The following is a 27,918-nucleotide window of genomic DNA, read 5'->3' on the forward strand; positions in this document are numbered from 1 at the left end:
TACGGTCAGGGTGCATTTCCAAGCACCTAAGTTTGTTCTCTCTATGCTAATTAGAAATGATAGTATTTTTAATTATTATAGAAATATCTACCTGGTGCCTCTTTCATGTATTAAGTGTGTGTGTGTGTGTGTATGTATGTATGTATGTATGTATGTGCACACATACATATATATATATATGTATACACACACACACACACGTTTCCTATGGGTACACTGTTTAATGTCCCTCCTGGCACAGTAAAAAAAAACAAAAATTGGTTAGCTGCATTCTCCATGTATTTGGATTAAATGTACATATAGGTAATACCAGTTGACAAATGTCATTTTAAATGTTTAATGTGGGAGACTGGCTGATTCAGCTTTTGGAAGTGTTACACAAAACCTTTTAACTTCTGGGTCACTTGTTCAGATCTGAACAAGCTTAATAATGATAATTCAGTAGCATTTCAGTGGCTTATGTGAAACAAACTGATCAGTAATTTCCTAGTGGACAGGGTGCCCACATTTCAAAAACCATCCTTGTCAGTGATCTCAGCAGAAAAGACCTGGAGGCTGAGAACTCTTGACAAGCCCTGCAACGTCTATCCTATTCACTTTTGAAGCACATTTGCATGTCAGTTGCAACATGCAGTATTAGCCTATACTGCAGCTGTCCATGCTATACTTATTTAATGGGTTGGAGAACTTCAGTCTCTTGATCTATCAAACTGGTCTCATAGCACTAATGTATGTATGTTTGTAAACTACAGTAAAACATTGTCTCTTAAAAGCAAGATACACATGGGGGGGGAACAAAGCAGATGTGTAATTTTTGTTAATGGGATCTTGAACCATGTAAATGGTTTTATAAAACCAATTTTGTATTAACCATTTCAGGGAAGGATGATATGGAGATGTGTGAACTAAATCTTGAAGAGACTGGCTTAACTCGAAAGCGTGGTGCTGAAATTTTGCCGAGACAGTTTGAAGAGATTTGGGAGCGCTGTGGAGGCATCCAATATCTTCAAAATGCAATTAAGAGCCGACAAGCTCGTCCTACGTATGCAACAGCTATGTTGCAAAGCTTATTAAAATAGTCACCTTGCACATTGATATTAGAGTTGAGAACCCTTACTATGATATAAAGGGAGGAGTTCCTCTATGCAACAGAGGATTTAAACATTCTGTAATTGTGTTAGAGATGTTTAATTTAAAGTGAACAGATTTTATTAATCATGGGAGTTTAATTTGTACTTTTGATGTTTAATTTGTGTAGTGAACTCACTAATTCTGTGGACCTCGCAGAAGTTTCAGTCAAGTATGTTTGTTGCATTTTCTTTATATGCTGCATCCGTCTCAAAAGTTTTGGTTATAATGCTAACACTGTAAAATACCACTATTGTACTTGGAGTTTATCCTAGTATGTACCCTATTACAACTTCCTTTTTATAAAATCCTCTTCAGAACATGCAAAATAGTAACCTTTTCAAGGATGGTCTAGTGAAGAGGGTACAATATATCTTATAACTGGAATTGTGAGGCCTTAGCTTCAACTTCTTCTCCAGAGAAGTTGGAGTGTACAGTACTTCTATATGATCAAAGACATTTTATGTCCTGATCTGAAAGCTGCTCAACATCTGTATGTACTGACTTTTTGAGAAACTTATGGGAAATCTTTGATTTCTTACCTTGTCTCTTAGTTTAACTGACATTGTTCTTTTATTTGTTTTGAGAAGAGGACATATGTATTTGAAGGATTGTGTAATAATGGAGGGACTCAACGGATGTGCTGCACATTTAGGCTTGCATTTCTCTCTCAATTTTTTTTTAATACAGATTTCTTGCAAACACCAATTATATTTTTCTGACAAAACTTTGTTAGGAGTCCTTCGATAGTTAAATTACCCAGGTAGTGTAATTTAAATACATGATGCAAAAATTGTCTAAGATATCTCTTTAGATACATTTAAGATTAAAGGAAAGCATAAGGGAAATGTGTTTTTTTTCCTTTTTGTTCTTTTTTTAAATAGTAGCATAGCATAATTATAATACAGAGGTCTGAATTTTAAGAGATCCTTTTTACTTTAATCCGTGCACACAGATTGTTACTTCTGTTAGATGGTATCGGAGTCTTGCTCAGCAACGCCGCACTGGAGTGTCTAATTACAGTAGGCTACTTCAAATGGCTAAATTTTTTTGGTCAACTGTAATAACAAACTTTTCCTTCAGTCACTCTGATTTCTTTGTACTTCATCTCCCTTCAGGGTTTCCACCTTTATGTAATAGTGCCCTTGCTTCACAAGTAAAATGCTTGTGTATAGGAATTATCCATTTCACACCATGAAAACTGCCTTTTATTTATTTATCCGGGTGTTCCTAATGCTGGCCCTATATCAACAGATTAAAACTTGATATTTATATCTCAGTGCTAGAAAGTGGAAAAATAGAGATATAGTTTGATGCCTTCTAGTTAAAATTAAATAGGTATCATTTGAAAGCAAAATATTCTCTCTTCCGGTAGTGAAGAACAAAGCTTACATCCTTCAGTTTACACACACACACACACACTTTAAGAAAAGGTACAGCTGTACAGTGCAGTAAGAAAAAGTGATGAGAACACTTCCTAACTGTCAGAGTAGAGATTGTGTGCATGCCACAGTCAGTCTGTTCTCAGAAATACACTCCAAGTTGTAATAAGTGTGAAAATCTTTTAGTAAAGAACTAGTTATTTATTTATGAATCCACTACACAAGTGATTGACAGTGTCTCTGAACTGAACATTGAAAATGTCAGTGTGTGTTTTCTTTCAAGGTAAGTATTGCATCGCTCTTGGGTCATGTGGTGGCATTGGTCAGGCTCTCAAAATGTCCTTTTTCTTCCCACACCTGACACTTTACTTAAGCAGTAATTATTGACTGCAGTATGAAGGATGCATACATAAGGCCCCAATTCAGCAATTTATTCCCTCACATGCATATATTCAACTACATGAATTCAGTGGTACTGCTTGTGTGGTTGAAGTTAGGCACTTGTTTCAGTACATTGCTGAATTCGGACCAGAATTTCAGAGCCTCCAGTCACCATATTCTTGGAAATCCTAAACATTATAAGAGACTGGAGCATTTAATAGGCACGTTTAAGGAAGTTTTGAACTGTCTTGGAGCTCAGATGCTCACGCTCTTCTTTTTCTATCTGAATTTTAGTTATTGTCTAGTTATGTATAGTCTCATGATATTTTTGTTACATTATAAAGAGTTTAAAAAAATACGGTGTATCAATTTATTCCTGATATTAACACATTTAAAAGTGTTCTCTTGATGCATACCCATAACTTCCCTCAATAGTAACTATGCTTATACATCGGGAGGAAATTAGCCTTTATTATACAGTATGGCATATTTAAGCTTCTTATGTCAGAGTATATTTGTAAGTTACTCAGATATCATGGCAATGGGTCTGAGATAAGAACCAAGAAATCTTTCTTACTTTAGTCAAAATGGAAGCACCTAGTGGCTGGATGTTATCATCTGACACATTTCCCATCTCTTCCTATTGCTCTCGGTACTTGCTCTTGTCTTAATTTGAGCCAGAGAAAAATTTCTAAAGTTTGCAATTTTCCAATTTTGACATGATAGCATGCATTCCTGTAAAGGTCTCGGCTGGAAGTGGCTGCTGGTAGCTGAGCCTGTTAGTACAGCAGAAGTCATTCTCAAATCAGAATCAAGGTTGGGGTTAAGACCACAATCAGCTGCTTACCAGTCCTTTGCATTAGCTGATTGCTAAATTAGACACTTAGTTATCTCATTGGTGATATGGAGTTAGCCTCATTGTCATATGGAGAATACAGTGTTGGCTAATGCTGCTCCTGATATCTGGCAGTAAGGAGTAATTTGAACCTGACCTGACACTTCAACAGGAAAATGAATAGAAAACATTGGCTCTGTTCTATGTGTTTGATTTAAAAACCAAAACAAACCTGGTGTCCAGAGTAGCTGGGACTTTTCACATGTAGCATGTTAGTAAATAAAAAGAAATAAACACACATACCAGGCTGTATTCCTGATCACATGACCCAAGAATATGGATCTACCTAGAATTTTATCAAGTCATTAAATACATCCTTTTCTTTCCATTGATGAGATTCTATTTTTCTTTTTACACTTGCACCCTCTTTTTTTGTTTTTGTTGTTTAAAAATATTTTTCAAGTAGTTTACCTAAACTGATCTCTTAATGATGTACTGAAAATTACACAAAATAAATACATTCCATGTTGAAATTTGTCTGGTATCTCTTTCTTTTAACCCAATACTTGCAGTTTAAGTGGGAAAAGTTGACCATGTGTAGAAAAATATTAAAAAAAAAAGGCAGAAAGGCCTTTATGAAGGAAAAGAAATATTGTAGATGAGTAACGGTCACTTGACACACTGATTGAGTGTCAGGAAATCAATTAAGGGATGACCAGGTGAGTTATAGTACTAGCAGAGTCGCCCAGTCCAAGCAATACAGACAGGCTGAGTGTTAAGACCACCCTTTCTTCATGGGAAAGGGAGTTACCTCAGAAGAGGACATTTCATTTTGTGGTGATGTCAAGGAGCGCATAATGTTGAGATTTTGCTGGTGAATTGGGATCCCATTCATTCAGCATTGGAGTGGTTACATCCTGAACGTAGCTTAGAATAAGAGCCCAACTTATTATGCCTGTCAGTGGTGGCATCCAAATGCATAGAAGGGTTTGGAGGTCCCTGTAGAGGAAAATAGTTGAGTGGTTTATATGTGCTAAACTCTCCCTGTTTGTCCCTTCCTTCAGAATCATGTGAACACGTCACAGGAGTTGATGACTGGATGTGCAGACACAATAGTATGCATTTGGCTCAAAGGTGGGTGGCTGTTTCCCCCTGGAAGTCCATTGCTGGGATGAAGTTCTGAGTTGGCATGGATGGAGGGGAAGGTGACATGGAGCAGATCATGAGACTTGCTGTTTGGATCTGTGGGCACAATATTATGCGTTGGGACCCACAGGGAGGCAGTCAGTTCCCCTGGAGGTCCACAGCTGGGCCTCAGTGGCGAGGCAAGGCAAATCTGAGTTGGCGTGGCAGGAGGGATGTGCTCTGGGACCAGCTGATGCCTGTTTTACACTCTTTGCAGTCAGGAAGCAGCCACCTGAAATGATTATAGTTCATTAGTTGATTAGGGATTTTGTAAGAGGGTGATGTAATCATCAGGGCACAGAGATATTTAGGGAAAATCCAGATCCGGGGTCTGATGCTGACTGGTCTGAAATGCTGCAACAGAATGGTATAATGGGGAGCCACCAGGCTTCTCTCGGTTGACAAGGCCAGAAGGTGTGTGAATCATCAGGAATGGGGAGGATCCATAATTACGCACCCAAAACTATTGTATTTGGTACCGTAGTTATTCAGGGACAATGAGGTACACTTTCCTGAGCAGGGAGCAGATATATTGTTGGCTGTTATGGAGGAAATTGTTAACTATCTGGGAACCCAGCTGGGACTGGTGTGAGGCAGCCAAGCAAAATGACTGGTGCTCCTTGTGGCATGTGTCCAGTGCAAGGATTTGTTCCACACAGGGTCTAGGTCCCTGATAAGCTAGAAGTGGATTTAGAGAAAGGCATCTCCTAAACCAGCTGGGGAATGGGACTGGGGCTCCTGATACCTGGTACAGCAAGAACACAACCCCTTTTGTCCAGCCCCTTCACTCTGGTACTTGGTGAAGGGGTCCCAACGATGGGCTGGGACCAGCTGTGGAAGGGTGGGGGGCTGATGGCAGCCCTCCATCAGGTGAGAGCAATTAAGGAAGGGCTCATGGGCTGCACTGTACAAACTATCTAGGAACTTGCCAGCAATGAGACAAGTTATTAAAGTCGCAGCCTAATTGTCTTTCTTCCTACATGTCTGGGACAAGGATGAAGTGATGTTAAGCATCCCTTTGGATTTATCCTATTTCAACTCTAGATTCTACTTGCCTGTGACAGTTTTTATGCTCTTTATTTCCAAATTAATTTAAGACCCAAACATCAAATTAGGATGTAATTATGATAATGAAATTAAATACTGATTGAATCTCCTATGCAATTTTCAAGTAAACAGTTTTATTATATTTTATTGAAATACAAAAGGTTTACATCCAGCAAGTGTATTTGGTAATTAATATTTAATAGTGATAAATACAGTCATGAGCAATCATTTCATTATTCAAATACACATTTAAAAGTGACTTCTTTATTGCCTGACTAATGAAGAGTTGATATGAATTGAAATATACGAAATACACTGGAAAAAAACAGACTATTTTGCGCATTCTTAAGTGATATGATCAGCAGTTACAGCTAACATTTGTTGGAAGAGATCTTTCAATGCCCACTGAAAAATATTTTAAATGAGGTTCTACTCTGAGATGTGACTTGGTAAAATAGCATCATGGGTTCCCTGCTTATTGTCTAAATGATTTCCTACTCAAAATACTCAGTTTATAAATCATAAAGATGTTATGTCAGCCCTGCAAATTCAGTGGGTTCTTCTATCTTGCACATGAGCACCAGTAACACAGATTCTGCATGCCAAATTATGGTTTGCACAGCTGTAACTAACTGGAACTTTGTCATCTATTCTGTTGACACTGCACAAGATAACACAGAATAAAGCTCACTCCCTCTTTGCTCTGGTGGCTCTCCAGCACTAACAATTAAAAAGTAAACACTTAATTTTTGTCACTAAAATAGCAGATAATACTCTGAATACACACAAGATTCAGATCTGAATAAAGAGGTACCATGTTGCTATAGTACACTGTACTGAGTAGAACCGCACTTTTAAAGTTTTAATTACAGGTTTTGTTGTACAATAAAGGGTAAACAATGCCCAAATGTAGTATAACATTGATGCAGCATAGACAGACTTATGACTAGGACAAGTAACATCAATATTTGAATGTGGATTATGAAACAATCCAGCACAGATGGGTGATAAGTGTATGGAATCTTTATGGCTGCCCATTGCTTGTAGAGATGCCTTCTGCAGAAACTTAATGGTAACCATTAGGAGAGATCTGTGTGTATACTGAATATATATTATTTGTGTGTGTGCATATATATGTATATACTCTATTTGCTACCATAGAGTAATCATAAACACAAATCTCTTATGTACATTGTAAAATTTACAGAATGTTTCTTTATGCCTGGAAAGCCTACTTTCAGGAAAACTGCAATCATTTTGCTCCATCCAAAAGTGTGAAATCTCAGAGTGATAAATCTTTTCACCATGAATTAAACAATTAAATATGTAAAGTTTTATTGGGGGTTGGGGTCAGACAATTATTTAATGACAGTAGATGTTGAGATTAACAAGTTAAAGCTTTATAACTGTTAAAATTGTCAACATTGTATGTCAAAATATAAAAAGTGGGACTGTCGATTAATCACAGTTAACTCATGCGATTAAATAAAAAAAATTAATCTTGATTAAAAAATAATCACAATTAATCCCAGATTTAATCACAGTGTTAAACAATAGAATACCAATTGAATTTTATTAAATATTTTTGGATGTTTTTCTACATTTTCAAATATGTTTATTTCAGTGACCACACAGAATACAAAGTGTACACTGCTCACTTTATATTATTTTTGATTACAAATATTTGCACTGTAAAAATGATAAAAGAAATAGTATTTTTCAGTTCACCTCGTACAAGTATTGTAGTGCAATCTCTATCGTGAAGATGCAACTTACAAATGTAGATATTTTTTTTTTAAAACAAAACAGTGCAAAACTTTAGAGCCTAAAAGTCCACTTAGTCCTTCTTCTTGTTCAGCCAATCATGAAAACAAATTTGTTTACATTTATGGGAGATAATGCTGCCCACTTCTTATTTACAATGTCACCAGAAAGTGAGAACAGGCATTCACATGGGACTTTTGTAGCTGGCATTGCAAGGTATTTACATGCCAGATATGCTAAACATCCGTATGCCCATTCATGCTTTGGCCACCATTCCAGAGGACATGCTTCCACGCTGATGACGCTTGGTAAAAAAATGATGCATTAATTAAATTTGTGACTGAGCTCCTTGGGGAAGATTTGTACTTCTCTGGCTCTGTTTTACCCGCATTCTGCCATATATTTCATGTTATAGTAGTCTTGGATGATGACTCAGCACATGTTATTCATTTTAAGAACACTTTCGCTGCAGATTTGACAAAACGCAAAGAAGGTACCAAGGTGAGATTTCTAAAGATAGCTACAGTACTCGACCCAAGGTTTAAGATTCTGAAGTGCCGTCCAAAATCTGAGAGGGATGAGGTGTGGAGCATGCTTTCAGAAGTCTTAAGAGAGCAACACTTCGATGCAGAACCAACTGAACCTGAACCACCAAAAAAGAAAATCAACCTTCTTCTGGTGGCATCTGACCCAGATAATGAAAATGAACATGCGTCGGTCCGCACTGCTTTGGATTGTTATCGAGCAGAACCTGTCATCAGCATGGTTGCATGTCCTCTGGAATGGTGGATGAAGCGTGAATCTTTAGCGCATCTGGCATATAAATAACTTGCAACGCTGACTACAACAGTGCCATGAGAACGCCTGTTCTCACTTCAGGTGACATTGTGAACAAGAAGCGGGCAGCACTGTTTACATTTGCAGGAGATAAACTCGTTTGAGCAATTGGCTGAACAAGAAATAGCACTGAGTGGACTTGTAGGCTCTAAAATTTTACATTTGTTTTATTTTTGAATGCAGTTATTTTTTGTACATAATTCTACATTTTTAAGTTCAACTTTAATGATAAAGAGATTGCACTACAGTACTCGTATTAGGTAAATTGAAAACTACTATTTCTTTTTTTTACAGTGCAAATATTTGTAACCAAAAATAAATATAAAGTAAGCACTGTTCACTTTGTATTCTGTGTTGTAATTGAAATCAATATACTTGAAAATGTAGAAAACATCCAAAAATATTTAAATACATGGTATTCTATTATTGTTTAACAGTGCAATTAATCGTGATTCATTTTTTTAATTGCTTGACAGTCCTAATAAAAAGTAAATATACTTAAACGCTAAGTTCTCAAGCAGCATTTTTCATATAGTACCTGTCTGTAAATGTTGATTATAATTGATGGAAATATTTTTTTCTCTGTGTGTGTACAGTGAAATTGACGATTACTGATGTTTACTGATAAAAATCTAATGTTTCCATGCCTATTTATAAAAGCAGGTTGGAACTGCATTCCACTTACTGTTCCTTCTACTGGGTTCTCATACTGCTAGTGAAATGTAACACCGGCAAGATATCTGCTTGTATCACTTATCTTTGAAATAACTAATTAAAATGTTTAAGCCTTATACTTTAACACTGAACACTTAATAAACGCATTTTAACACTATATTCATGATGAATTTTTTTGACTGTTGCACTGAGCAAAGTGGCTGCAGCTTTCCATTAACAAAATGGTGACTTTCACTTGATGTGTGCTCCAGTTTCAACACAAAATTGTAAGACTTTCTATTCTTCCAAAATTTGCCCCTATACATAGCTTAGCCTGAACTCCAGTCTTGAATAATGCAGAACTTTTTTCTGAATACCTGTAAGAAAAAAATCTTGTAAGAAACATTTTTTAAAAGTTTACAGAAGTCCTTTAATAAGCATTCTCAAATTGAAATGAATTGAAAATGTTTTACTAAACCACTGTGATCAGGCAGGCAAAGTTTCACTAAAACCAACTAGGATTTTCCAAGTTGTTTCAAATAGAATATAGTAGTCCCCTACTTGCAGCTATTTAATTGCACATAGAGGTAATGCTATAGCAGTCATAGTGTTGTTGCTGTGCTTAGCAGCATGGGTTTTTTCTCTTAAAATCTCAGTGAAATGGTGCATGAATAGTATTCATTTGAATAGTATATTCCTGATTATTAAACAATGAATGAAATACAATATTCTGAAGAAGGATTCACATGTGAAATACTTATGGATCCATAACTACTATAGCTCTAGCAGCTGAAATAAAGCCTTCTCCTTCATGACTTTGCCTGTATATAGTCTCAGTGTAAAGGTAGCTTATCTTACAAACTCACAGAACAATTTCCGAACCTCAGATCTATCATTCTGGAATTAAGGGTATAGCCCTTCTCATTCCCCCTCCCTCTCCAAAAAGTCTCTTAATGGTCCCTCAGTTCTCCTTCCACCAGCCTTAGTAGGAATGGAATCCTGCCTGTGTGGTGGTATGACTTGACTTACTTCTATTGTTGTACTTTTAAAAAAAATTCCTATTAATATTTCAATAATTCAGTTACTCTTGAGACCACGTGTCTAATATAGCAGATGTGGAGCAGAAAAGAGATTGTGGCGCTCCTTCTGCCCCTCAAAATTGTGTAATTCCAGCAAACATCCCTGGTGATTGGAATACTTGAGTGAAAACTTATGCTGTTTTTTCCCCAGGGTCAGATGAGAAAGGAACTATACATTGAGCCATGTATGATGGGGGAGCCCTTAGGGACCTCCAGCCCCAAACAGCTGTTTCGTGGGAAGTGCCTGTGTCCACATAAGGCAGATCCAGCGCCAAATGACTTGAAATCCAAGAAATCATCCTCAGATCCACCTAAGGAGGTTCCTATATGCTTCCATTCTAGTACTTCTAAATTATTTGATTTGAGGTCTTTGGGTCCATCTCCTTTGAATGGGAGATTTATAGCGACTCCTCGGGACTCCAGGAGAGCATTATCCTGTTCTTAACAGAATCTTGCAAACCGATAAGAAATGCTCTCAAAGGCAGGATCTGAAATGGGGTTTTGTCTAAGACTGTTACAACTGATTACTTCCTGCACCTTTTGCAAGGCTGCAAATGTGCCTTCTGCAAGGTTGCGCAAGTTTCGTTTGCAAACCGAACTTTGTACTGAATCCATATAAGACCCTTTCTTCTTAAGGAGATCAAATATTAGAGTTATTGATAGACGGTGCCAGTCAATGTCTGGAAAGAGATGCCCTTCTCACCTCTGATGCCATTCACAGTGGTAGACATTGATATTCAAATCTGGGTTGTGGCATTTAAGTCAACTGAAAATGTATGGGCTTTGAAAGTCAAGCAAACTTAGACTTCAGACAAACCTCTTGCAGCTGTGAGTAATGTGTGGCTGCTTCAAACACTCCTGCTGATCAGAAGACAGGCATCACTAATTCTGACAGGCAATGCTGTGATAAAGCTCCTTCCTGATTCTTTAAGTAATATATTATCTCCCCTATTACATACTTCCACACAAATGGTGCATTTTGACAGAGATGTTTTCTTCAGTTCCACGCCTAGCAGGAGTGAAAATCAACTTAGTAGATGGCTTAGGTTGCAAAAATCAGATCAACATTGGATAGTCTCCTAAGGACTGTTGTAGGTTTGACTTTTGACATATGGGGTGATCTAGGTTTGGTCTTGCTTGCTTGAAGTCACAACATGAAATGTCTGGTCTGCTTGAGCGCAGGCATGAACCCAAATTTCAGTGTCCGATATGCTGCTTTTGCATAGAGGAGCAAGACTCACATATAGCTTTCCCTTATTCCTTCCATTACGGAATATTCTGAGGGAGAAAGGACAGAGTCCATGTGATCCTGATCCCCCTAGCACAGGCTGTGGCTTTCAGATTGGTTAGCCCTGTTCAAGGTTAACTTGGTTTTGATCTTGAGCACGGATCTTTCATTTCAGAATAAGGGTCTGGTTCTTCATAGTCATGAATCCTTTCGTTTGACCACTTGATTTCTGGGTTACTAGCAGGGTTTTTTCTGAACAGTCACATCCTTGCTTTTGGAATCACAGATACCTTTCACTTAGTAATCATAAGACTTCATGTGAAAGCAATTTTCAAGCTTATGTAGAGACTAAAGAAGTTGTTTCAACTTCTTCACTATATACTGGATTTTCACGTACCCCTTTATGAACTCAGAATTATCTTTGACTATGGTGAAGGTGTACTGAACAGCCTTCACTTCTACTGTCTCTATCTACCACACACCTGTTTGAAGGAGTTGGGCCTTTTTTCAAGCCTTGATAAAATGATTTCTTTAGGATCTGGGCTGGGATTGTCAAAGAGACCAAAGCGTGTTTAGGCATGCAAGTCCTACTGAAAGTCAAGAAGATTTGGATGTCTAACATCTGTAGTCTCCTTTCAAAACCCCAACCGAGTGAATATGTATTCTCCAGATTGTAAAACTGAGCCTTTGCGCTGCCCATTCATTTAGCTTTGTTAGGTCCCACTAAAGTTCCCCAGCTGCTGCTTCAATACTAACTAACACAAATAATTTTGTGTCCTCTGCACATTTTTGCCGCCTCCTCTCTCTGCAGCACCTTTTTCGAGTCACTAACAAATACAATAAGCGTCAGTCCTAGCATGGAATCTTGGGGCACTACACTGTGAACTTTAGCCATAGTGAAAATTAGCCAAGTATTCCTATTGTTATTTTAGCCAGTTTGTAATCTGTGACATACTTCAGCTCTCACCCAATAACTATCTAGCTGTCCTAATCTTGAGAGGAATTTTGTCAATGTATTTTTGATAGTTCAAATAAAATGTTAACCATGTCTCCTTTACCCACTATCATACTCAAAGGATTCTAATAGATTAGAGAGGCATGGTTTTCTTTGGAGAAGTTGTGTTAGTTTATTTCTATAATACCATGTGTTTTAAGATTTCCACCTGTTCACCTGGTATGGAAGTAAGGCTTACTGGTCTATAATTCCTATAATCACCCTAGTGCCTCCTTTAAAGACAGGTACGACATACACAACTTTTTAATTCTCAACTATAGTAGCTGATTTAAGAGTAGACTTATTTTTGTAAGCAGCTGAGCTCAGTCACTTCACTGTCCAGTTCCTCAGAACTTTTGAGTGTATACAGTCCAACCTTTGTGACTCACAGATCTTTATTTTACCAGTGTGTTCCAGCACCTCCTCTATAACAGTGCCTCATCTTTATTACTTGAAGAGAATAAGCCTGAGGTAGGTATTTCCTCAACAGCCTCTGAGTGGTGAAGACCAGTGAAAAGAAATCACTAAATTTCTCTGCTTCCCTTACTCTGGTAATCCAGTAAATTAATCTGTTCTTTTGCAGGATATGATTCAGAGAAATTATAATAGTGGAATATTTTGAAGGAACAAACCAACACAACTTCAGTGACAATAACTTTGGCTCTGTGCCAGGCAAGTCAACAATGGGTCCTATCTTTTCATGAATAGTACATGTGGAAAAATATCAGAAAAAAGAGGAAATCCCTGCATGATAGTATTCGTCAATATTGAGAAGGTTTATATGACCCTGTTCTGAGAGAAGTCATCTCTTGGTGTATGAGAATGAAACAGATACCTGAAGGCACATCGGAGGGTGCTGTTACCATAGTTAGGCCATGTGGAGAAACTGAACAGCTTCTAGTAAGAGTTGGAGTACATCAAGGCTTGGCGCTAAACCTCTCTTTGTTCACATTGGTGCTCGATGCATTAGAGGGGTATCTTGATATCTTGAAGACAATGAGACTGCAAGTCTAGAGGGACCAGCCACCACCAAAGATACAGAAGTTCAAGTACCTAGGTTCAATAACACAGGATAATGTTGAACTCAATGATGAACTTAACAAGCAGAACAGGAAAGGCCTGGACTAAATGGAGAGAAGTGAGCGGAGTGGTCTATGCTAGGAAAATGCCTATCAAACTGAAAGTAAGGCCTACAAGACCGTATTAAGCCTTCATTTTTGTATGGCTCAAAATGCTGGACACTGAGGAAGAGACAAGAGCAGATCTTGAATGCAGTGGAAATGAAAATGTTAAGATGGATGCTTGGAGTTACAATGATAGGCCACGTTTGAACAAATGAATTGGGGAATTTTGAAGCTGGTACTATTTACAGAGAATCCAGGAAGGAATCCAGAATCCATTCTGAAGGAATCCAGGCTTAGCTGGCTTGGGCATGTGAAAAGAAGATTGGCAGAATATACAGGAACAGGACATTAAACTTAGAAGTGAAGGGTAAGAGAAGGGTTGGAAGACCCAAAACTGGATGGATGGATAACATACTGCAGAGTTTCTGAGGAACTGCTTTAAGACAGACTGGGATGGAAAAGAAGGACTCAGAGCCAACCCCATATAGATGGGACTAAGGCTAGAGGAAGAAGGAAGACATAGCTTGACAGTACAGAGAGAACTTCTCAGCTCAATCAAGTTTCCACCCTTCCTAGTTAGATCTTTTTGTTACATACAAGCAAGAGATTCTGTACTCCAAGTCACACATTTTGAAGTATAGATAGACACAAAGTAAAATACAGTGTATTGTTCAAACTCAAATGTAGGTGCCTTTTGTATGAAGGTCTTGTGCCTAATTTAAGTAATTTGCAGCTCCTTACATTGCATTAATAAGTGAAAGTATATGACTACTATTCCTATTAACATTAGTTATTTTGTTTGTGTCTTTTAGTGTCTTTTAGAGACTACTGCTTTTGAAAGCTGGCATACAAAATGGCACAGTATTGCATAAAAGCACTTCAAAATAGAATGTGGCTAACTTATCAAGCTCCCAAAGGAAAAGTCATTTTCAACCAAAAAATACATGTTTCTTTTCAGCTTCAAAAGGAATATGAAACTAGTACATGGACAGGTTTCTCAGTCACGTCTACAAATGGTAAACTTGAGAATAAACATAAAATGGTACACTTTTCTTGAAAATGGAGTCACAAACCTTTCTTACCTAGCTGATGCTGGAACTCCAGAATTTCAGACACTAGCTTGTCAGTCTTGGTTTTGTAATATCATCTGGTGACCTACAACATTAAAACAAGGATATTCAGGCTTAATTCTTGCACTAATGATTAGGAAAGTCATCAGGATAGAATGGACGGCCAAAGCCATGCAGAAGAGCTGTAAAAAGGTAATTTCTAAAGTTCTATTATGAAACCTATGCACAAGTAAATATTATAGATTATTAGTAAATTTAGGGATTAGTATTTTTAGCTCTGAAATGGCTAAGGCAAGAGGACAAACAAACAAACCAAAACCTGATTTAGTTGTTAAGTTAATGCATGAAAGTGGACATGTTATTTTGGGGAAACTTCCTTTGAAGAGGATGAGAATGTATGTGCATGCATTTTACCTTCACACTGAGTTGTTTTTTCATATTTGTGTAATGTTCCTTGGTTAATGATCGCTGAAGAACTGACACAAGCACTTACACTACAAGGCATATTGCAAAAGCTAGTGATGGGCTCATCATGTTCAAAAATGGGATTAATTCTTACAGCATTTTCTGTGCCACAGTTGTTGGGAGCAGGACCTCTATAATGCAGAACATTTTTGTTTTATATAAGAATCTGTAACTTAAGGAACATAATTGAAAATTAATTTTAAAATGTGAAGGGAAAAATCATGAGCTGCTTACTCCAAATTAGTCTGGTATTTGCATTTTCTTCTTATCTTAACAATTAAAATGATGACAAGAGAAACAAGGCTTAATAAGCTAAGAACCACAGCTTTTAAAATGAAGGGTTGTATAGGTTCTGGAGCAAACTTTGCACAGCGCTCTCCTTGGTAAAACCGGTGCCTACGTACAGGGCATCTAAACAGGAAGAGGGGGAAAAGCAAAAATATACATAAAAATAAGACTGAGGGCAGGAAATCCAAAGTACTTGTGTCCAAAATACAGGGAAAACTGCCAACAAAGTATAAGAACAGTTTTCTCATTGTAATTAATCAAAAAGGGTCTTTCCATGTGAAGCAGCATGATTAATAATACATGGAAGACTATATCTTCAAGTTCATGATGATTAATATAAAACAATTGGAGACTGAAGTATTCTCTCCCCACCCCTGAATCTTAAGGAAGTTTGCATATAGAACAGAGCTTTGTGGCTGATTCCTATCTCTATAATGAGGCCAAACCAAACCTTGCACTTGAATGCCCTGGAAATTTGTTCCCTCTCCAATGATATCTCTTTTTTAAATCTTTCCTACACACTGCTCATCAGTAAACTCTAACTTGAGAAGTGCTGTCTAAAGCTTTATGCTACTCTACTGTAAAATAAACCTCTCCCAAGATGTTGGGTGAGACCTCTGGCTTTTCTATGAGAATGTAGGTTCATAAATTATCAGAAGTGGAAATCAGTGAGGTTTGAAGTAGTTTTGAAAATGAAGCAAACATTGGACTGAATTCGACATGCCTTACCAAGTTCTTACTTGGAAGTACTTCCATTGGAATCAATGATCTGCTGTTTTCATACCTTTCTTGGTTTTGGTTGCACAATCTTTTAAAGTTTATCCTGGCATTATATAAGTATGTAACCAGACACAATTCACAGGCATTGTATTCATTATTTTTAATAAACTTGCATTCTCATTATGTTCGTTATCTGCATTTAAGCTAGGCCATTTGACACTCTGGACAAAATTCTGGCCCTGCAAAATCATGATCTTGGGTTGATATATTATGGACATTAGATCCAAGCTAACTTTATCGTTGCAAAATACAGCAAGTCTGCTACCGTGAGTTTGCATATAGGGAATTCAGCAGTGTCCCTTCAGAACTCAATCTGAGCTTCAAGCGTCAACATCCCGTTCTTCTCTAAGGCTTGGTCTACAGTAAGGGGGGGGGGGGCGGGGATCGATCTAAGATACGCAACTTCAGCTATGAGAATAGCGTAGCTGAAGTCGACGTATCTTAGATTGACTTAGAATCACTTACTTCGCGTCCTCGCGGCACGGGATCGACAGCCACCACTCCCCCGTCGACTCCACTTCCGCCTCTCACCCTGGTGGAGTTCTGGAGTCGACGGCAGAGCGATCGGGGATCGATTTATCGCGTCTACATTAGATGCCATAAAAAGATTCCGGATAGATCGATCACTACTCGCCGATCCAGCGGGTTGTGTAGATGTGGCCTTAAGAAGCCAACAGGGGCAAAAAGAGTTAAGGTAACTCAACTATTGTTCATTTTAAACACTAACTGTATACAATGTAGTGGATAATTCTTCTACAGTCATGATGATATGCAGAAATTGTTCAATGTTCTTATTGTTTGTAGCTGATATTAAATGCTCTAATTAGCATATACTGACCTCTTGAGGTCAGTACTAAGAATGATTGACAGGGCTAATCAGATCTGTAGTCCGCTTGTTACAATGGCAGTCAATCAACTGCCAGGTAACACTCAGGTTCTGGACATCCTGTGTAAGAGCCTCATAGTCTTTGACCTACTGTACAATCTACACTCCCTTTGAACACTAGAATTTGGTGCCATAAGGGGAAGTTTGTGTATCTGGATTGTACGACATTCTCAGTAACTGGCCCACTCTCCTGAATTTGCTCCCTGTGGAAATATTTATGGTGTCTGGTCAAATTTGCAAAGAGTTGCAAGAAACATCATGCCTTCCCAAGTAATGGAATCCTGGCTCACTTGATTACTTTGAAAACTCTGGGCATACAAAGTTTGATCATACAAAGATCTTGACTGTCTCAACATATGCCTTTGTAATGTGGCCAGCTATTATAGTGGTGGATGCCATATATATATGCTTACAATAGTATTTTAAAATGTATTTCATACAAACCAGCCAAAAGTTAATTCCTCACAGATATACCTATTTACCAATAGCCAAAAATGTGAACCGATGTTGTTTGATTTTCCAAAATGTCAGAATAGTTGCATTTTGAAAATCAAGAACCACCAAGAAGAATATCATTTCAAGTTATTTGTAATCTAGGTCAATGGTGCTTCCTTTCTAATAAATGTACTCTTTCTAATAAAGAACTAGACTGTGTGATGCTCTTACTGATATTGTGCAGTACTTGAATCCTTAAATAGACCCACTGACTTCAGTGGAACTATTCATGGTCTAACGTAGTTTGTCAATGGAACAATACCACAACCTAGATCAAAATGTCTGTAGAATTTTATACTTGCTGGCTTGCTCTTGATACTCCTGAAAAATGGTAATCTCAATTCCAACTCTTTGTGTAACTGATTTTTCAGGAACTATTGTTCAGCAGAATTATTGAGAAATATAATTTGCCTACCTGCAGACAGCTCCTTTTCCTGGAACTAATTCACATTTTCCGCCATTAACACAAAGATGTGGCTGCATCTCACATAGACTCCGACATGGCAGTCCATCTCGGCTTGCGTAACCAGATTTACAAAGGCAGTCTGCCTCTTTTGTCCATTCATTTGTTATGCACTGTGAAAATTCATCACATGCCATGAATTTGCATGGGTCCGCTCGATCAGCTGTAATAAGATAGAGACATTATTAGTGGATGCATTGATGCATTATCTCAGTGTACTTGGCAGAACTTGTGGCAGCTACAGAGAACAAAAGAGATTCACTACAGCCAGGCTCCTTCTATATCAATTGGTGGGGATATCTCAGCATAAAAGGAATGTGTACATATGTACATTTTTCTTTCCTCAGATACAACAGAAAATTGCTATGTTATATTTTCTTGCACAATCGGTTTTCTTCCCACATATTCAGAGTCATGTTTTTATGTTTGAACTGTAGAGTCTTTTTTGCATGTGGGTATTCTGATTCCATCATCTTTTCCTTTTGGGGAGTGCTAGTACTATGTGATTCTTGTCACAAGTAGCTTGCAATCTGATTAAGGGCAAGGAAAAAACTGCACCGTCCCTGTATGTTGTACACAGGGTGACACTACTAGCTAGAAATGGTGGCATTCTTGAGGGGAGATCCATGTGTGAATGGCTTTGCGGAAGTAAGGTGGTTTACCTTTTAGGACAATCTCCTTTCATGAGGTGTATGAAACCATCACCACTTGCTGGTTTTCTGGGTTTGGGAAGGAGGCTGCCATGAGACACTGTACTGGGGAAGATGAAGGTCTATGGATGCTAGAAGAAAGGACAAAGCCAGGACTGCAGCCTGAAGCCATATTTCCTCCTCCCAAGCACCTCTAATTCTCCTGTGGACTGCTTTGCCCTGCTTCCTCCTGTTGCCAGGTTTCATCCCCAGCCTCTCTCAAAAAGTCAGCAGGGGACTCAGCATGAGTCTTCCCAGCATGATGCGGCTGTTAGATGGAGGCAGTGGTGAGGAAGGCTAGATCCAGTGTAAGAGTATCATTTGGCACCTGGAAGGAAGTATGGGAGAGGAGGAGGGAGATGAGAGCCAGGCTAACTCCTTAGCCCCGAGGATACAGTTAATGAATAGCAAACAATTCAACAGGGCCTCGAAGGTGCATATGAGAAGCCTGAACTGTTAAACCGAACTGAGAAAATGCAGCCTTTACCATAGCTGTAGAGATCAGCATGGGTCTATTGTATAAAGATTAACTATCAACAGCTCTTAAAATGTCAGCCGGGGATGTTATCTCCGCAATAATGGGCTGTCTGTTTATTTTTCCTAGAAAGGCAAATCTTTAGTTTCAAAAGAGGATTCACGTTGGACAGCCTACCTACTAACTATAAACCTGTTGGTTGAGATTTTCAAAGCTTTTAGAGGATATGGCTGACCAGTGCCATCAATTTCCATGAGAACTGAACACTGAGTCCTCCCTGGTGGCACTGAAAATCTCAGCCATGCTTGAGGGTGCTCATATCTGCCTATACAAGTAGTGAAATGGATTGAATGATCAATAGGTCTCTTTCAGCTCTAACCTTCTATATAATTCCATGATTAGCTTCTCCGTAAAATTAAAGACTAGGGAGACCGTTTTAAATCATCTTTGGTACTCATAAGATGATATCACTTTGGCATCCACTTTGTTATTGGAACGAAGAACTTTGTATTGTACTAAGTCTGAACCAAAACAACAACAACAAAACACATTGTGTCAGCAATAATAATTAAGTAAATATCTGTAAAGGCTGACAAATCCCTGTCTAAATGTAATAGAAAAAATTCTTTACTGTATTAATAATAATTTTTTAATGAAAATTAAAAAAATCATTTTGTAGCAAAGCAATAAGTTTGTAAATCAAAAATTGTTAGCTTTTATTTTACAGAAGGAAGTGAAATAACTTAAACAGGTTTTAGCCTGGAGTGGAATTCTGTATCAATGTTCACAGAGAAACAATTTTTCTCTTAAAAAAATAAAATAAAAAGCCTGTTAGATAGAAACAAAAAATATTAGCTGGATCCACTGAAATATGTCATCCTGACTCCCCGCAGCATTTTACAAGGCTAGTTATTGACTAGATGACTCTCACTAGTGTCTATCTTAGCTTGCTTATAAGTAAAAATAAAATAAATAAATACATAAAATTGTCAAAATAAATTGAAACTTTGATTAAATATTTTTTGGGGAAAAGTGTGTGTGTAATAGACATAATAGAATTAGGATTATGCTTAGACTCATAGATTGTTAAGGCCAGAAAGACCATTAGATTATCTTGTTTGACCTTTTTGTGCATTGCAGGCCTTTGAATTTCATTCAGTTACTCCTGTAATGTGCCCAATAACTTGCATTTGAATAAAGCATATTGTCCACAACGGCATCGAGTCTTAATCTGAAGACTGCATGAAATGGAGAAGCCACCACTTCCATTAACATCATTCCTGATGACACTGTACCTCTGATGTGAAATTTATTCACTCTTCTTCACAAACGGTGGGGCATGTATTCAGAATGCTTTTTTAAACCGTTAAAATTGACTTTTACAATATGCAAGAAGCTTGCTTTTTGTGCTCATGTAAGGAATACCAGTCACGAAAGCTTGCTTTTTGTGCTTATGTAAGGAATACCAGCCATGAAATAAGGATTTACCATTCTTTCTGTTGGCTAAGGACAAAGTAGAATTGATAGGTTCACTTACTACTTTTAAAATGGTCTTTCAAGGTAATGGTCAGACTCTTGACTGATTCAGGTTGGAGTCATGTTGATCCTACTTGGGCCTTAGAAAAACATGCTTTCCAGACTATGGGCGGTCCATTTCCATGGCTAATGAGTTGGGGAATCTGTTTATGTACAACTTATGAATTCTGGTGGTTGTTATGAAATTGTTGTATCTTGGAATGCCTCTATCTGGATGTGGGATCCACTATTTGCTGACAGATCTGTAGCACGTACCTACCAGATGAGGGACAATGGTTGGCTACTAAAATAGTTGTCTATTCAGGTGAAAACCTTGAGACAAAAGACTGGCCTTTACCTAGGAGAACTGGTTTGTCAGAGGAGAGGTTGCTTGCTAGCGTTGTCTCTTGGTAGGGATGTGTGATCACCTGTTGAGGCTGATCAGGAAGTCACCTGAAAAAGGGTGCTGCAGTTTATAAAAGAAAGGGCCATTTTAGTGAGCGAGAGAGAGGGAACACAGGAAGTTTCGGGCAGAAAAGAAAGAAATGCGAAGGCTTTTGTAGCAGTGGGATCTAATTTAACTGTGGATCAACCAAGGTATGGGAAAGTTAGCTGATCTAGAGAGGGAAAGAGGCTCCATGTTTCTGAGCTGAGACACTGAGCTTCAGGAGAAGGATCCCAGGCATCCCAGAGGCCTCTGTCCAAGCCCAAAGAACTCTCCAGAATGGTGAGGTAACTGATGGAGGGGAAATGCATGCCTTTTGTCTAGAGCTGAGTATTTCTCATGCTGTTAAGTAAAGAGTAAATTGTGTTTAGAGTCCTGTGCAAAGTCTTTGTGCTTTCACTGTCACGTGCCCCTGAAGAGGTAGACCAGAAGACAAACCAGAAAGCCAACAACTCCACTAGGATTCTGGGGAATATGCAAGAGCTGCTGGGGATGCGTGAGGATATGGCACTAGTTTCAGGGCCTAGGCAATTGGGCTGCGGGGTCCACACTGTCAAGTGGGATGTCAGACTTGAAGGCCACACATGGAGTGGGACAAAGCCAGGGACAATACCTGAACTCTGTCTAGCCCCAGCAAGCTAAGAGTTCGTGGAGTTGTGTTTGGATCCCCTCACAGCAGTCTGGCTAATGTTAAGCGGAGAGAACTTGACATCATGCATTTAAATATTTATGCAATCCTGTTTTACTTTCTCGCTGGAATCCGTATCACTTTGTAATTTATACAGAAACGGTGAGTCCTGCAGGTAGTTCATTTCTCTCAGCTGCATCTCTTTGTAGTCTTTAAAGTTAATATTTACTCTTTCCTTGCCTTTTCCACAGCTACATGGAGAGCTTTCCCTTTCTCATTTTATTTCCCTACATCTTCATCTCTTCAGTTCAGATGCATTTGCTTGCAAAGATACAATTTGTATTAGCATCCCTTTAGTAATTGTTGTAGTGAGAACAGGTTGAATGCATTGTACTGTGCATTCATCTCAGATTACATTTGGCTGTCTCCCTAGTTATCAGTTAACATTTCTGTTCTCGCATTATTAAAGGAATGCATTCTTTAAAGTAAAGGATGCTGTATGGAGAATCATGGGAGAACATTGTTAGAGACAATTCTGCTTTCTGAGTCAGATGCTGTCTTTTTCTTCTCTGGTTCTTTACCTTTAAGGCTCGTCTCATGAAAGCAGGCTATATCTGAGCTCTTCTGCTCCTCCTACTTATCCCGCTGCTTATTTTAGCTTGTTAAATGAACTTATTTTTCCTGAGGATATCAGTGGATATTTTAACTAAAATCTTTTCAGTAGGGGTCTGAGAGATCGTTATAGAGCTGTTCATCTAATTAGTTCATTGATTAAAATATTAACATCTACATTAGTTTCATGTCCTCTTGTAAGTTCCCCATTTTAACTATAATATTTTAGTTTCATGGAAGTGATTTTTTACTGTGATGTCAAAGGCAGCATCAGTACCACAGGAACTAGGTTCTAGCTAAGTTTTACTCAGTGTGTACATCAGCACTGTAGTTTTCAGGCGTTTGAAGCTATCACTTTTTAGCTGTTAGAGTTAGGCATAAAGCATTCTTCTGAGCTATACTGTGTCATGTTTTCCTGTAATGTTGTGTCATTTTCCTTAATATAATTCTGGCTGGACAATGTGACCATCACAATTTGTTGCCATATTTTCACTTTGATTTGATGATTAAAAAATACTTGCAGGTATTTGCGAATGGCTTTGACAGGTCTTTTGGCTGCTTCTTGCAGAAGGCTGAGATTTGTTTGTTTGAATATTTAGTTGTGGTACACCATTGTTTCCACTAGGTGGCTCTCATTTTCACAAATGAAAGGGGATTTACTTGAATTTACTTCAAGAAGATTTAAACATGTCTTAAACCTGTAGATTTTTTTGAGGTGATTTCAATTTCTATGGGAAAACAGTAGAGAAAATGGTGGCACAGGACTCTATAAGTCTGATGCTAAATGAGGAATGAATATGTCAATAAACAGCATCAGGGAGAGATCGGGTTTATGAGATGGAATGTGTTCCGATCACTGCTGACGACTTTAAAAGTGTGTTGATAGCCTGATAAACATTATCATAATTGGGAAAGTTTCTAAGTATCCCCAAGTTATTTCTGGTTGCCATAATTTCCTACTAAAATGAAAGATCAAGGGCAGTCTGACATACTGGAAGCCCAATATTAATAGTCTTTAAAATAGAAATGTCGTTTTTCCAGTTGTGTTGGGTAAAGCCATCAATTGTATCAGTGCTATGAAAGGTCAGCTGTACAGTTTTTGTTTTTACATTTTTAGTAACATAAGCTTACCTGGCTCAATATCAAGAGAGTAGCTGTCAATTTCCAAATTCAGGCGCTGGGCTGCAGCATCGCAAAAGTCTTCCAAAACACAGTGCACGGCTTCTGTGATATTGTATGGAACGGTCTTAGCAAACTTCATTTTGCTATTGACAATCACACTTCCATTTCTGAAGTTAAGTATTTCCAGTTGCTTAAATCCTGTAAGGTTGGATTGAAGATACGGAAGCAGCTGCAAAACAGGAAGTTGGTTTACTTTAAATCCCCATCAATGCCTAGCTGCAATTAATTTCACTTATATTCACTTTTCATTACCAGGTACCTGAATCACCAACTTATTTTTCTGGCTTTAATAATAGTGCTTAACTACCAAGTCCAGTTTTCTGTTTGCCTTGATTAGTCTCTGTATTTGCATCTTTCTCAATAGTGTACTGAGATGGATGGATGCTAGTTTTCCTTGTAATGAAACACAGTGTTTGGGGAATTTATGGGTCTGAATAAAGAAAAATCACCTCACTAAAAAGCCAACTTCAATTATTTTCAAAGGGTTCCATCCAGGCAAGTGAGAGCACGATATAATAGGCATGTTACTGTTGTCAAATGGTCCAGCAGTATCTCTGGGGAAAATCTATATCTAATCACATTCTCTTTGATAACTCATGATGTATTTTAAAAGGATTTGATAATAAATCCAGCATAAGGATTCAATTCTTAGGTGTAATCAGTGTTACCATACCACTGAAGTGGAGCTAAGAAAAATCCAATTAAAATTACTTGCCAAGAATGTGTGTGTGTGGTTTCTTGCATAGGTAAATATTTCTCTCTCTCTCTTTTTTTTTTTTTACATGTATTCTCGTTCATAAACCACTGCTATCTGTTACCCAGCCAGCATCACAGACTAAAAAAAAAGTTACTTGTTACCGTAGTTCAAGGTGTTTTATTAAACTGGACGACAGGGCCCTGTACTGTGCTCTACTTCATACAGTTGTGTTTTCCAGCTCCTCCTTAGCTTACTGATCTGGTCAGAATAAATCCGTTTTCTAGATGAATGCCCCTGGTAGCTTGTCTCTTTTTATTGCTTCTGCTAATCTGGGGAGCAATAATATAAGCTAACAAGGAAAATCTTTTTTCTTTAATGTGTGCTCGAATACTATACATCGCAGACTATCTGTTTTTACTCACCAGCTGCATGAATTGTTGCTCTAGTGCCCTGTATTCCAGAGAACTCCTGTTGAAGAGGTCATCAGAAAAATGCATGTTGGTTACTTTCAGGCTGAAGAAAACCACCAGCTCTTTGCCTTTGGCTGCCGTCGTCATGGAGCTAGTGGTTACATACTTCAGTGTAGGAGCTGGAGTGGCTTCTGCTGGCTGGCTCGCCAACCCGGAAATATATCCACTGCCATACTCTACTTCATCCATTGTTGCTGTGCTCATCGTGTTGACTCTGTCCAGTTCTGCAGCAATATCCTGCACTCCTGTTCTGAAGTCAGTAGGGATGCCGCTATCAGCTGCTGGCGTTGGTGAACTGGTTATTTCAAAGGACTGATCTATGATAATGGAGTGGCTGTGAGGTGGACTAGTCACTGCTGGCAGTAGTGTGATTTGGTCAGTGGGTAATGTGGCTATGATGACTTCTTCAGGCAGGGAGGTGGAGTGGTCACTTGAATCAATAAAGAAAGGCAAAGTTCTGTCTGTCGATAAAATATCATCACCTGACGATTCTGGTGGATCTATGATCTTTACGGCTGCAAAAGGTGGGGGGAGGCAAATATTTAACTTTGAAAAATATACATAATGAAATATTTATATAGCATTTCAAGTGAGACATTTTTAAGGAGAATATACTCCTCATTGGAACATGACAGTCTTATTATGACCGCTTTCTGATGACTTAGTAAGAAAATGGAGGAAAATGCTCAGTCCACATGGTTACGTGCTGAGCTTTGTGTGTGCTTTGTTTAAGTGATAATTACACTTTGTAAGTGTTTCCCTAACTTCTGCTAACGCACTGTGTGGCTTTGAAACATGTAATCCCACAATTACACTGACTGAAAGTGCAGGTTGCAGCTTTGACTTGTCTGCTTGGATCAATGCAGGGCTTGAGTCATTCCTGGCTACTCCCACTTTGTGAAAGATTAAAGATGGCATTTGCCACTGACCTCAAAATGTGGTTGTACAAACCTGTGCCACCTCCTCAGATACAAAATACGTCTTTTGTATTTATGCTATTTAAAAAACAAACAAAACCCTCCTAAAGAATCATTTGCTGCATTTAAAACAACCCATTTGCCCCCCAATTATAGGGTCCCTTCAGATGCCTGCTGGAGCTCAGAGGCAGTCTAGGAATGTGTTGCTGAAATTCAAATCTTAAGCATGAAGAATGAGACTGTTTGAATTCAAACAAGTAGCTAACTTACTTTAGTAAGATAACAGAAAATGACAGATTTCAACTTCAGACTAAAGAAGGTAACTTCACTCTTTCCCAGTGGTGCCCTCGTTAGGGGGCTGGATGGGCTCCTAGTCAAAACTCCTGACTTGACTTGGCAGGAAAGTGAGGGTGATTTCCAGCCTCTGATGGAATCTGCTCCATCTTTGGACACAACTTTATTATCCCTGCCAGAGATCACTTATCCTGGCAGTATCCTTCAAAAATACTTCTGAAGAGCAAATATTTCCCCTTAGAATGGACTGGACTGGGGGGAGAGAGGGAAAAAAAGAGGTATTTTCAAAATATTCCCAAGTACAGTTATCCCTAAACCCTCCATATGAGCTCCCCTTTCTTCAAATGACACAAGTTGTGAGCCTGTGCTTATCCGATCTGTAGGGTTAGGAGCAAATATGCATTTCCACGAGAGAGAAACTTAGTATAAATGCATTGCCTCGTCTTTTGATAATGGTTACAGGAGACCTTTTCTGTTAAATGGGAAAGTAAAGAAATATGCTACTCCCTCACCCCTCCTGTCTGCAGATAAATCCTGTCAATCAGAGTGTCTCCAAGTCTAAAGGGAATTCTTGTCCTTTCGTGAGCCCATTCTTAAAATATTGCTGCCACTCACCGTTCTTTTAATTACCAATGAGAATTCTTTCATACATTAGCTGAAAGCTAGTGTTCCTTGGTGGGGAGCTACAAAAATCTCCAAGTCCTCTTTCCTTTAGGATGATCAGACATTCAAAATAGATGCCCTGTACCAAAATCTGCCCTCAACTGTATGTGCAGTTCTAAAGACTTCAGAATTAGGCCCTTGAAAAAAAAATTCATCTTCCTGTCATAGTCACCACCTTGTGCAAGGTGGGAAAATAACAGGTACATATTTTCTTTCATTCATCATTTTGTTTTCCCATGGCTTTGTTATGTGGAGATATATATTCAAATTGATAATTCACTGATCTACCCTGTTTGAGGTATGTTTGGTCAAAGCACTTAAAAAGAGGCTGGTCTTGTGGTTAAGATAATGTAGTGGGCCTTGGAAGATCTGGGTTCAATTCTCAAACTTCCTATGTGATTGTGAGAAAGTCCATTGATCTCTCTCTCTACTTCAATTTCCATTCTCAGAGCTGTTGTGATTCATTCATGTCTGAGAGGCTTTCAGATCCTATGGGGTGAGAGGGGCATAGAAGTGCCTTGGTAGATGTTTTTGACCTAGAAGGAAACCTTTGGACTGTTTGTCATGGTTTATGACGTAAGCAGTTGGGATGGCATTGCTCAGACAACAGCACTCTGTCATTTGGCATCATCTCGTATCATTGAGTTTATACACTTTTGCCAGTATCGGTTTCTAGGGTAAAAACAGGTACAAATGTTAAGTCATTCCTTCCTATAAGCTGAGTTCTAGAGTGCTTCATTTTTTTCAAGCGCTCTCCATCTTTTGGATGAATGGATGAACAAAGGTCTTTCTGACTGTCCAGCTTGAACAATTTATTGCCCTTTCTGAAAAAGAATAAGGGTGCAATGGGGTACAGTTCCTTCTTGGGTAAAGCAGAGTCTGTTAACACCCTTATGGCAGCTGCTTCTGCCTACACAGTCACTACATCAGTTTACTCCACTGCAAACTGCTTGAATACCAGTATGAAAGGCACCATGCAAAAATCAGATTCCAATACTGCTTTAGGCAGGCATTGAGTAACAGGACCGTATATTGTATTTCTGTAATTTGCTGATATTTACCTTGGAAAATACAAATACTAGGCAAACTTTTGTTAAATACTTGAGTTTACTATGACAGTAACATTGTATCCCAAAGCATATCACAGTACCCTTGTGGCTATGCAAGAAACAGTCACTCAGAAACAAACACCTGGCTTGCTACAGGGAAGGCAATTGGAGAGATTACAACCTGTAATTTACTCCCC

General features: G+C 38.4%; 2 protein-coding genes across 5 annotated transcripts in view; one reads left to right on the plus strand and one right to left on the minus strand.

The window, feature by feature from the left end:
- MYO6 (myosin VI) overlaps window positions 1-4,223 on the plus strand; it is a 182,967-nt gene extending 178,744 nt beyond the window's left edge. For 3 of the 4 annotated variants that reach the window (XM_074948001.1, XM_074948002.1, XM_074948003.1), the window contains one exon: window positions 880-4,223. In XM_074948001.1, coding sequence (XP_074804102.1) covers window positions 880-1,079 — 200 coding nt within the window. In that variant the 3' untranslated portion in view covers window positions 1,080-4,223. The remainder of the gene's footprint in view (window positions 1-879) is intronic. The other variant, XM_074948004.1, reaches the window with a different exon arrangement.
- Window positions 4,224-9,149: 4,926 nt separating this feature from the next.
- The window catches only part of IMPG1 (interphotoreceptor matrix proteoglycan 1), an 87,915-nt gene continuing 69,146 nt past the window's right edge, over window positions 9,150-27,918 (minus strand). Inside the window, exons 13-19 of the mRNA XM_074946854.1 lie at window positions 24,751-25,313; window positions 23,581-23,800; window positions 18,038-18,248; window positions 15,408-15,584; window positions 15,123-15,304; window positions 14,721-14,793; window positions 9,150-9,590 (exon numbers count right to left, since the gene is read on the minus strand). Coding sequence (XP_074802955.1) covers window positions 14,762-14,793; window positions 15,123-15,304; window positions 15,408-15,584; window positions 18,038-18,248; window positions 23,581-23,800; window positions 24,751-25,313 — 1,385 coding nt within the window. The 3' untranslated portion in view covers window positions 9,150-9,590; window positions 14,721-14,761. The remainder of the gene's footprint in view (window positions 9,591-14,720; window positions 14,794-15,122; window positions 15,305-15,407; window positions 15,585-18,037; window positions 18,249-23,580; window positions 23,801-24,750; window positions 25,314-27,918) is intronic.

Source organism: Natator depressus, chromosome 3 (assembly GCF_965152275.1).
Source record: "Natator depressus isolate rNatDep1 chromosome 3, rNatDep2.hap1, whole genome shotgun sequence".
NCBI classification, from domain to species: domain Eukaryota; kingdom Metazoa; phylum Chordata; order Testudines; family Cheloniidae; genus Natator; species Natator depressus.